Source organism: Equus quagga, chromosome 4 (genome assembly GCF_021613505.1).
Source record: "Equus quagga isolate Etosha38 chromosome 4, UCLA_HA_Equagga_1.0, whole genome shotgun sequence".
In the NCBI taxonomy this organism is placed as follows: Eukaryota; Metazoa; Chordata; class Mammalia; order Perissodactyla; family Equidae; genus Equus; species Equus quagga.
The window spans coordinates 120,239,990-120,252,455 of record NC_060270.1 but is presented as its reverse complement, the minus strand read 5'-3'; the positions used below and the strand labels follow the sequence as shown (position 1 = coordinate 120,252,455).

Here is a 12,466-nt window from a genome sequence, read left to right as displayed (position 1 = left end):
GTCTTATATAGGAGTAGTCATAACAGTATTTCTTATGATTGCTCAACATTAGAAATAGTCCAAATGTGCATCAAAAATGGAACTGAATAAATAAATCGTGGTATAATCATACAATGGAATTTTATGCAATAAAAAATGGACTAACAATACAAACAACAATAAATCTCAGAGAATGCATACTGTATGAGTCCATTTATATGAAGTTCACAAACCGGCAAAATTAGTCTATGGTGATTGAAATCTGAACAATGGGTGCCTGTACAGGGTGGAATTCACTAGAAGAGGTTAAAGGAACTTTCTCAGGGTGATGAAAGTGTTCTGTGGGTATCATGATTGAGTGTTAGTTACACAAGTGTGTAAATTATACAGCTAAGATTTGTACATAAATTTTACCTTGATTTAAAAAAGAATTTATCAGAATGAAGGTACTTCATCGATGACTTAAATAAAGAACTTTAAAAAAATCACTGTTAAAAAATCTCTGATAAATTCCAGAGATTCTTGAAAATTACAGTTAGATCTCTAAATAATATCACGGCTTGTATTATCCCGCTCTTCTATTGGTTTCAAACCAGACAAAGAATATCTGACAGAATCATGAGAGTAATAAATTCAATGAAATTGAGTCCATATGTTTTTGAAGTTCATCACCTTATTTTTGAATTTACTCGAAAGGTGGTGTGTACTAATGATGAAACTTCCAGCGTACAGTGATATTTGAAATCTGAATTTCAGGGTAGAGGGAAATTGTTCCATAAGGCTATTTAGCTCCTCTGTCATCCTCAGTGCCTGGTAAACAGTGACTCACATATCTGAATATTAGAGATTGAAATACACCCAACACAAAAGGTCAAGCCTTGGAAGAGGTTTAGCACCGTGATACTCGGGATGGTTTGTCATCTGCATTTTCCAGATTATGTTGTTTAGAATAAGAAGGTGTCAGATTTTTATTTATTTGTTTGTTTGTTTGTTTGTTTGTTTGTTTGTTTTAACAGGACTCTTGGTGGGCAGTGATAGGCATTTATGTAACCCTAAAATGTTCAGAAGTGACAGTCTGTGCCTGAATGACTTTAACATACAAGGCAGGATATTTACAGCCCAAAGGAGAGTCAAGTATATTTGTTAATATGGGCTATTACAAAATCAAACTACCTCTGCCGGCATGGCCTCATCTCTTCAACTATGGAAATTCTCTCAGATCATGATAAATTAATATAAGACTTTTTAAAAATGGAATCTTACATTTCTCAGTCTCTGGATTTTTAAAAGTAAATGACTTTCAAATTCCCTTCAGAAACATATTTAGCGAAACAGGAGAACATAGAGTTAAAAGTCAAAACAAGTGAGTTTGTACTCAATACATACGTTTTATAAGCACAGCAAGTTTATCTTTATAAGCTATACTAAAATATGGCTTTGACTCCAACAGGTAAAATTTTTTCATGCGTTCAACTAACTAAATGACTCTCCCAGTATCCTTACTTATTCTTAGCCGTAGCACATATTTTAGCACACATTTTGGAGGTGGATACTGCAAGGAATCTGAAATTCTTTGGTGTATGCTTTGCTCTGAATGTATTTGACATAAGCTGTTTAACTGGATCTGTGCATCTAAGAAGATGTCCTAGAAATTGGCAGGACTGCAACAGTTTTTCCATGTTTTTTCCTATTCTTGCTCATCCTCAAATAACCACCTGTAACTATCACTTCGTAGAACCCATGGAACTGATAAATACCTTCTTGCTGTGGATCTACCCAAGATAACCGGGGTTTTTCATCTCAGTCAAAGCAGCACTATTATAAAGGACTTTGAAAATATATTTCTTAATTTCTTCAGAATGTACTAAGAATCGAAATAGTGTGTCATGTGATCCACTGGCTGTGCTAGAGAATTTGAGGCAAATCAGACAATGTCTGCCCAGAACTCATCACTGCCCTCAGCTGCAGTAAAAATGTAAACATTTGTGTTTCCTGTTAAAGAAAGTATTTTGTGTATATTGGGCAAGCATAAGCAGCCCAATGCAAAATAAGAGGCAGCTGGAGTTGGCTTCAGAAACCCCAGTGGAAACTCTTGCCTTCCATCTTTCCAGCAGAGGTGGATATGTGTGTCTTCACCTTCTTATCTATAAGGAGGAATTAATACCCATTCTGCCTTCTCCCCAGGATGGTTGTGAGAAACAAAATGATAGAATGAATGTGAGAGATCTTTTCACACTGTAAACATGATACAAATGTGAGGAATTGGTATTGTTTGTAATCTTACTTGTCTATTTTAAGCTTTGTATTTTTCCAAGGCAAAGTATCAGAGAGCCATTGATTATGACATGTTTGGTTAGTTGATAGTCACGTAAAGCTGAGCTTTGAAGGATCTGGGCACAATTTTAAAAACACACATTCCCAACACAACCCTGAGGTTTAAAAAGTAGCAAATTAAGAGAAGCATTTTCCCTTTTGCTCTGGATAATATAGCACTAGACTTTGAATTCTTTCAATAGATTTTAAACAAAACTGGAAACTGGATTATAAACTCAAAAAATAAGAAAAAGTATTCAAAGGAAAGAGCTGATTTTTAGAACTTTCAAGAGCAACAAGAAAATATATGTGTGTGCATATGTGTATGTACATAAATATATACAAACATATATACATATAAGTTATATATGTATATCCATATATAGATATGAATTAATGTTTCAGAAAAATCCAGAGAAATTTGGGGATGTGTTGACTTCTGAATCAATTTCTTATTAATTTGTCTACCAAGTTCATTTTATCTAACAAATGGGCTTAAGTAGACATTGAGTTTTTAAGACACAGTGTATTTTTGGAGGACAAACCAATGTAGACCAAGTTATTTGTATCATCCTTAAAAATCTCATCAATGTTACCCCAATCCTTGGTGTAACTGCTTTAGGTGCACCTTCTGAAGCCATGAGAAATTGTAGCCAGAAGAGATTAGAATTGTATCTAGAATTTGCAGTCCTGGGAAACTCTCATTTCTGACTCTCGAGTAAGCAGCTGATGGTAAAGGAGGTAAAGCCAGTCCTCATCACTATGGCATGTTTCACAGCATGTTTGTGATAGTCATCAATACAGTTAATGCCTTCTCTTCAAGTGTTTGCACAGGTCAACACAGTTCCCTCTGCCCTCTGACCGTAATGGGTGGATTCAGAAGATGCTCCATTCATTTCAATTATGACTGATAGGACTGAGGAATCAGAGATGGAGGTACCAGCCAAGAAAATAACCATTAGTAAAGAAAGACAGCTTTTTGCTTCTTACTCTTTTCTTGAACTTGTTAGGTTAGCAAGATAACAAGAAGGTAATACAATTAAATTTTTAAAACATAGTCACTTCCATTAAAATGTGTTCATATTTTATACTATGTGAATCTAGTAACTAAGTGAATTTTTCCCTTCTTCAACTAGTTGTTTTGTAACACATAAAAAAATACCTATATCAGAACAAAATCTACATTTACCAATTAGTATTACTTTGTCAGTCAAGGAGAAACAAATAATTGGAAATGCAAGTTATCTAGAAAGGAAGGTCAAATGGTCGTTTTACCCCAAATTATATACAATCAGCCCCTCTATTTTCTTCAACATTGCTAGAAGTAGTATAAAGTGTGTTATTTCAAAATAAATTATATTTCCCATAGTAACACACATGTATTTAGTTAGTACATTCTCTGCCAAGGATCTGACATTAAAAATCATAGATACAACAAAAAAAAAAACCCTTCATAAATGTAAAGAACTGTAGCTATGAACCGGGATAATAACTTAAAATGTAAAAAATCAAAGCTTATAATTTTAAGAGGCATTAAAGTATTGTAAACATTGATTGCACAGGGGGTACTGATCCATAAAATATTTATAACAGTCACAAAAGTACAATTATACCGTATCATAAATTTTACTGAAAGTGAGTGTGTTAGTTATAATAATCATAAACATTTAAAGAGTCTTGTGGCTTTCTTAGAATTTAGAAGCGTCCCTTTTTAGTAGGAAGGAAGGAAGGTAATTAGATGGCCTAAATCCCTTAAATAAGTTATGCAAAGAAGGCCAAACTGGTGCCTCTTCCCCACCCCCTCAATTCAATTCCCCTGTAGAACTGGTGGGTCCTCCACTTCTACCCTCGGCCTTATAGTGGCCCCAAGCCTGTGATCAGGAGCTTCTTGTGTGTTTGCTGTCGATGTTGCGTCTGTGATTAAAACTGAGGTTTCGATGCAAGAGGTTTCTCAAGACTTCTGCACTTCGCCCTTTCCTATCTTCTTCACTTCTTTAAAACTATAGGAACTGTTTTGGCTTCAGAGAAAATGCAAAGGAGAAAAAAATATGCTAAGTCACTGAATTTGACACTTTGTTGACAGCTATCTGAGCATTTCACCCCATTAGGAAAACATAAAAACAATCACCAGGTCTTTGTCATCGCCTTTCAGAGAAGAAACCTCAACAGCTTCCAAGGGAATTGCTAGGACAGGCACCACCTGGGCAGGCTGCCTGTGGTTCCATGTTGATAGAGCCACTTTCTCCACTTCTCTACCCGCAGGCTCATCTCCAAGAAGAGATGCCGAGATCCAGGGGCATAATTGAGTGGTTGGTTAATTAATTGAGTCTAGTGGCCTTAGGACCCTATATTTTTGCTCCAACCACTTGTATATTTCAATACGCCAGAACATATGTGTTATTATTTATTTTTAAAGGTATGTTTTTGGCCTCCTGAAGGCAGCAACCTCAAATGAAAGCACAGCCTGCAAGAACAATATAAAACCAGTTGACTTGCACAATGGCTGTTGCTTTTGACCCCTGATTTCATCTTGATGGAAAGTAAATGTTCCCCGTTCAGGGATAGAGTAAGCACAATTGTAGAGTTTATCAAACTTATCCTCAGGGCTCCTGACTCTCTCTGCATATCTTTCCCTCCCCCTCAGCAGCACCCTCCTTGTCCTACTGGGTTTCTGGTTCCCTCATATTCTGGCTACAGGGCCCCTTACTAATTTTGCACTCATGTCCTTTATTCACCCTAAAGAATAAATAACACTTTGAAATATTTATAGATAAATTAAATAATTAATGCACTTTAGCATTCAATTGCTTTAGCAGTGAAATTTAATATTCTAAATCAGTTGTTGAGTACAAGAAGCAAGTAGAACATAAAATTTCTCACTCTATCTGTAGGAAGGTTGACCCTGCATATATCTGTCAAATGCCCGAGTCGTCTTGTATGAAAATGTTGCATCCAGCATTCTATAAAATTTAACTTACAGAAAGTAGATCATCACAATGCCTTTTTCAGGCCCAAAGGATCATTTTGGGGTCAAAGAATTTATATCATATAGTATAAAAATACACATACTAAAATATCAGATAGCAGTCCCTTGATCAATAAAACCAATCAGTTGTATCTGCATAGATCAAATAAGTATCCTAAATATCACATTTCCCATGAAGTCTATGAGAAGCTTTAATTTTACAATAGTAATATTATTATTTTTATATCTGTATTTATATATTTATATCTATCTCTCTTTCTCTCTCTATTTTTTGGTGAGGAAGATTGGCCCTGAGCTAACATCTGTTGCCAATTTTCCTCTTTTTGCTTGAGGAAGATTGTCACTGAGCTAACATCTATGCCAAACTTCTTCTATTTTATGTGGGATGCCACCACAGTGTGGCTTGACAAGTGATGCTAGATCCATGCCCAGGATACAACCTGTGAACCCTGGGCTGCCGAAGTGGAGCACATGGACTTAACCACTATGCCACTGGGTCAGCCCCTTATTTATAGTTTAATGCAAACTTTTAGTAATATTCTTGCATCTTATTCTCAACATGTTAAAAATCAAATCCATAATATTCTTTAAATTTAACCCTCATCCAGGTCATCTGATTTCTCTTAGTGGGCTACAGACTCTTCTTCATTCAGATTTGAAGCCCAAGAGTCATCTTTAACTTACCCCAAGCTATCTCCCACACTGATGGCAAATTAATCTTTCAAACGTGTAATTCCTGTCATGTCAATTCCTTGCTAGAAAAAAAGAGGGAAAACAAGCCAATACTCTCCATTACATGTTAAATTAAGTACTAATTCTTTTTTCTGTGGTTTAACACCATCCAAGATAGGCATTAGATGTCATAAATACCTTTAATTTGCAAAGCTCTGTATTTTTGATATTATGAATTATAATTCTTATTAGCTAATATTTAATGTCTATTTACCAAATATTAGGCACTGTCCTTAGACTTCACGTAAATTATCTTAGATAACCTCAGGATAATTCTATTAGGTGGATACTATTATGTCTTTATTCCTAAAATGAGTAAACCTAAATCACCAAGTTAGGTAGCAGATGAAGAGAACCCATTTCAGCAAAGGCTGTCATGTGTCTGGAGTAACAGAGACAGCCTACTGAACAGCAGTGATTCAACTCTGTGTCTTGTGACTCCAAGGCTAATGGCACTAATAATTCCCTTGCATCTGTCCCTTAAGCCAGGTATAAATATTAATTCCAAATGGAATGGATGTTGTCATTCTCTAGGGGAATGAGGAAGGCAAGGTCACAGAAATCCTTATTCCCTATTTTCTCTAAATCATGACATAGTAAAACATTCCTGTTTGTAGCTACTTTGTCTATTTCTTTGGTGACCATATCTAGATTTTCCCAAACATTCTGATCTCAAACTTTCTGCCCTTCATAATCAGAGGCATGGTTTAGTGGAAATGTACCAGAAAACATTGTTGATAAAAACTTTAAAGCCAGAGGTTGACATAATGTTGTAAAGATCATGATGAAAAGATGTTAGAGGAAGCTGACTGAGGAAACTCTGAAATCCTCAGACAGGTGTTGTATTGTGGCATGGGCTCTGCCACAGAGCAAAAGTGAAGGCCCCTCCCCTTTGTCCCATGATTTCAGAACCTGACCATACATCCGAAGTTGTGGCCTTATGCAAGGCCAGTGTACCCTACAACCAAAAGCTTAGGAGAAGTAGAGCCCAAGGATTCTTTCAAATGGCCAGACAATTGGAGTGAACGGGAGCAAGTGAAGTATCCTCTCTCCTCTGTCTTTTGTAAGCGCATCTCTTGAATGCAAAGAACCAATGTTTGATAAATCTTGTGATTATAAAGCTTTGCCCAGAGCAGCCACATTTATTTTAGGAGATGAAATCTAATTAGCTCTTATGATATTAAACCCAAACATAAATGGCATTCTTTAACATATGTGCTCAATGAATCTACTATCGATAAGATCAAATAAAAAATCATTGACAGGGCTGGCCCCGTGGCCGAGTGGTTAAGTTCGCACATTCCGCCGCAGGCGGCCCAGTGTTTCGTTGGTTCGAATCCTGGGCGTGGACATGGCACTGCTCATCAAACCACGCTGAGGCAGCATCCCACATGCCACAACTAGAAGGACCCACAACGAAGAATATACAACTATGTACCAGGGGCACTTTGGGGAGAAAAAGGAAAAAAAATAAAATCTTAAAAAAAACAAAATTACCTCCATTAAAAAAAAAATCATTGACATTTCAATTTTCTCTGAGAATCCGTTAAAATAAAATTATGCTCACAGAATGTAAGAATGTTGAAAATATCCCTCATTACTGCTGTGAGAGATTCAATAATACTTGGTTAATAAGTAGAAAATTATTTCAAAATGCTCATAAACTTTTAATTTCAAAAAGTAGTCCAATGAAAATGTCTTGATACTGAAGATCTGCTCATGTATTTGGCATTAAAAAAAAAGAAGAGAAAAATCCATGAACTGGATTGTTAATTAAATGCTGAGTAACACACTGAGATGACAATTTTGTGGTGACTTTCGAAAACTCCAGAGAGCAAAGGTTTGTCTCTTTACAATCAAGAGATTGTAATATCAAAGCAGAGTCTCCAGGGGCTGAAAATGTTCATGATTTTTCCTCTGCAATATGTTCCCATAAAGAAACCAACTGAGTAAAATTATATAAGCTTAGACTACAGCTTTTGCTTTTGTAAATAATAAGTAAAATAAATACACAATGCCAATTAAGAAATGAAACATGTGGCTTTTTTAGGCTTTTTATCTAGGCTGCTGGTTAGCTTCTCCAAAGTGAGTAGGTACTAATGAGCTTTCCTTTCCACAGGGAGATAAAGAAGCTGAATTAGGGCTTCCATTTTCCCCACTTTGTGATCGGAAGTCAACGATGGTGGCCCAGTCACAAATAGGTAATACTGAAGATGGGTGGTCATGGAGAGTGGGTATGTGCTTGTCAGTTATCGAAGGGATCCACCATGTTGTTCAAAGGGGCAACATCTATGAAAACTTCACTCCATATTCCTGATAAATTCGATCTTTAAGACTGATCCATGTGGTGGTGAATGATAAGAATTTTGAAACATTCTCAAAAAATGAATTCAACAAAGCAGTATTAGTACATGTAATTGTTAATCTGCTTGTAATCCTTTCACAAAGTGGAGGGCTTTCTTCTTGTGCAAGAGATGACATTTTTTGATGTTTTGTTGCTGATTGTTTTCTGTAATTTAATCCTTTGTATACAGGACAATTCAATGAAACTATTAATACATCTGTTCTGTTATCACTGTTTGCATAATATGCTAGCTCATATTCTTTCGGGAAAAAATTCTTGATACCAGTAGATAAGCCAACAACAGGAGATTTGTAAAATGATGTTGCCCTCAACCATATTCATTCTTTTCACTTGTATTTGTGTTGGGGACTTCAAGTTCAGCCTATTATTAAAACATCATTGCTATGCTGCGTTGTTCAAATATTTGTAATAGTCATTCCCTGAGCCAGCATCTTCATTTCTCCACTATCTGATCGGTAAACATAGGATGGCCACCTTTCTTCTCTACTTGCTCTGGTACCACCTCCCACAGAGTGACGGTCAGCTGTCAGAAAGCTTCTTGCTCTCACCTTTCCTCCTTCCCACCCAAGTTCCAAGAGCTGTGTTTCTAGATTCCATATCATCATTTAGTGGGTTTGAATGTGGCAGGCTAAGGACCTCCCCTGGCAAGTTGGGAAGAAGGGACGTTTCTGAGGCTTGTTGCTGTGATGTAAATTCTTGCCGAATTAGTAGAGATGATGACTCATTTGACAGTCTCCATACCCCAGGCATTTAAAACTATAGACAAAACTTGAAATAACACCCTGGGTGGCCAGTTAACATTGCTTTGACTTGAAGGGATCAATTATAACACAAAACTATTGAAGTTTTTTTGAATTAAAGATGTGCCTTAATGTATGCTTTGACGAATCCAGTAACAGCAAATGTGAATTACTGAACCCAAATGTCTGATGGATGGGATACTCTTCAAATGTGGATATTTCCCAGGACACTATCACTTAAAAAGCCGTCCCCTATTTAGTCTCTTATATTCAGATGGCCATCCATCACTCGCAGATGTGTTCAAGGCAAAAAGCACCTCTCGTGGGACCTGGGGTGTCGAATGTACTCAGAGCTCAGCATAGGCTGCCTCCTTCTCCACCTAAACACGTGGGGTAAATCCTCCCTGGGGGACAGTGCCCCATTCTCTCTGTGTGTCATTTTCTATCTTGAGGAGTACTTTAAATGTGAAAGGCTTTATTCCATCTTGACATCTCAGAGTGGTGGGATTGATGCTGTCTCCCAAAGATGTTACTGTTCTCCTCGCTGATTTGACAGAATACGCCCACATGCTGCGAACTAACACTTCACATCCAGAGAATAATAAACAGCAATTTGAAATATTAACACACTGGCGGAAAGCTCTGACTGATATAATATGAGAAAAAAAAAAAAGTGGTTGCCTTTCCTTGGTCTGAGAAAAAATGTCAATTATTTAATTTCTTTGGGGCTTAGATATTATTTCTTGTTGGTCAATAATAAAATTCAACAAGCAAGTGAAGGCCTTTCAAAAACAGTAGTGATCTCTCTCACTGACAGAGGAAGATAGATTCACTCTGGTTAGATCTGAAATTATTGTTAGTAATAATAAGAGGCTGAAAATTAAATAGGAAACCTAATATACTTGAGTTAGCAGACTTAAATGGTATCACTTCCACTGCCTGAGAGATTATTTTATAGAGCAGCTAAACTCTCTCTAAAGATTGTGTTATTGGATTAAAAATACTTGCAAGTGGTAGGCTGAACAAATATTGTAGTTGATACTTGCTATCAGGAGCATCAGACTCTTCATTATTACTAATTTTAGAATATAGGATATTGTAACACTTGAATCTATTTTCTTGCTTTTGTAGGTTTCATTGATTTCATTGTAGAGCCAACGTTTTCTCTTCTGACAGACTCAACAGAGAAAATTATTATTCCTCTTATAGAGGAAGACTCAAAAACTGAAAATCCTTCCTATGGAGCAAGCAGGTTTGATATTGTCTTTTTTGCATCATTTTCCTTTTACTTATTGTTTCTTAGATCTAAGCAGGAGATTCTTAGAAGAATTATTGGGTAGTATTGCCACCTAGTGGCTGTATATTATGTTGCATGCATGTGCCTTTGAAATTAAGAATTTATCGGCTACAAAACATATCAAAGTACTAAGGAGTATAACAGAACAGTATTCCAAATTCAGGAGAACAAAGTGATTTGAATTTTCACGGAGGATGTAGGTATTGTGTCCTGGATATAGTAGTAACGTGTCTGGTAGTGGTGGGCAGTTGGGAGCGGGACATTGTGCTGCTTTGCTTACAAACCAATCAATCACAACCCACTTGCGTAGCTAGAAAGATGCCTGCATCAGAGTGAGCCTTTCAGGTGACATGAATATGGCAGTTCTGCATAACATGTGACAGTAAAGTCCATGACATGTACAACGTACATGCAATTTTTCAAACTAGATCTTTTTCATTGATAAATCTGTTAAGGGATATTTTTTAAAACTTCCAGTTGCAGAAAAATCATGCTGCATTCTTGTCCATCTGAACACACAACTTTTCCTAGTAGCACACCAAATAAATGTTGCCTCAGTGAGGAAACTGAGGGAACGCTCTGCCTGAGAAAGATCCAGGTTAGTCTGGAGATTCAATGGAGGAGGAAAGGGCAAGGCCATTACCCACTTTGGCCTCTAGAATCACGATGCCCCTTTTGTGATGTTCACCAATGGCCTTGCCACTAAGTCAGCTCACCTCAATGTTCTGCTGCTCTAATCAGGCCTCCTGCCTCCCCCGTGTAATACATGTGGGCCCCGACCTGCTGCCCTGGGAGTCCCTGACAGACCCAGCGGTCCTGGCCCTCTCCACGAGGGGAGGAACATCGACACGTGCTCAAAACTGGCCTGAGCACCCGCCCTCCTGCTTCTCCAGTTGGTTTTGTAAAGTGTTTCAAGCTTTGCTCCCTCATCCCACACCCCAAACTTGGTATTTTCTGGTGTCTTTGGTTACTGTTGGCTGACGTACCTTTATGGGATGACACGTTGCTGATTTGTTTAGACGATCAAATATAAAAGGCACCATGAACGATGGAACCTACTCCCCAGACTACTCCCTGGCATGCGTGGACCTGAAGAGCTTCAAAAACAACCTGGTGGACATCATCCAGCAGAACAAAGAGAGGTGGAAAGAGTTAGCTGCACAAGGTACCGTTGTTTATGAAGCCTTGTTTCCGTCTCTCTCTGTCTGAACTCCTCCTCTGAGATTCTGGGGCTATTTTCTCCCCTAAATTTCTTCCTATGTAAAATATGCAAGCCCTTGGAGACATTTGGAATTTGACTACCCTTTGCTTATTCATAAGCAAGTCGATTAATGTGTTAGATAAAAAGAGATTCTGCTGCAGAAGCATGTCTGTGGATGGCAGTGAAGTGGATATGAAGGATGGGACGATAAAATGGCGACAAAACTTTCTGTGGCACAGCAACCTCGTATCCATTTCTAGAGGTGCTTTTGAGCCAGTGTTTCAGGCTTTGCCAGTGGCTTTTGTGCTGCGTTAGGAATATCACGCTCTGTGCCAGAGATTTGGTGTCTGCTGTTTTCAGTTTTACTGAGTTACTTCTTTGGCTGACAGTTTCACTCATGAGTTGGAAAAATCATTTGTAATCTGCCACAAAAGAAAACAAATGAGAAGCTGGCTCTAGTTATTTCTGACACATTTTCTGATCCACATTAATTAGTCCATTTGGTTTATAGGATAGGAGTTAGTATCAATCACTATTTTTCGTGCAGGAAATTAGCTTTCATATTCCAGATCTGGCCCCTGCCTCCTCTCATACTCCCTCCCACAGCCCTGTCTCTCTCACGCTCTATATGCCCTGCACAGCGGCCTTCTGGCAGGTTCTTACAATACTCCAGGGCCTTTGCAATGACTGTTTCTTCAGCCAGGAATTCTCCTCTTGGAGCTCTCTGCAAGGCTGATTCCTTCTTGGCTGGCAGATCTTTCCAGATAAGGAAACTGAGGCAGAGGAAAGTTATGTGACTTGCTCCAAATTCCACAACTAGTAAGTGAAGGAGGCAGAACTCATTCTTTCTCTC

At 37.8% G+C, this 12,466-nt stretch overlaps 1 protein-coding gene across 3 annotated transcripts in view; it reads left to right on the top strand.

Annotated features, from left to right (window-relative positions):
* Positions 1–12,466, top strand: part of PDE1A (phosphodiesterase 1A) — a 252,201-nt gene that overhangs the window by 203,460 nt on the left and 36,275 nt on the right. For all 3 annotated transcript variants that reach the window (XM_046659818.1, XM_046659817.1, XM_046659819.1), the window contains exons 11-13: positions 8,130–8,211; positions 10,247–10,367; positions 11,432–11,577. In XM_046659818.1, the coding sequence (XP_046515774.1) occupies positions 8,130–8,211; positions 10,247–10,367; positions 11,432–11,577 (349 nt within the window). The remainder of the gene's footprint in view (positions 1–8,129; positions 8,212–10,246; positions 10,368–11,431; positions 11,578–12,466) is intronic.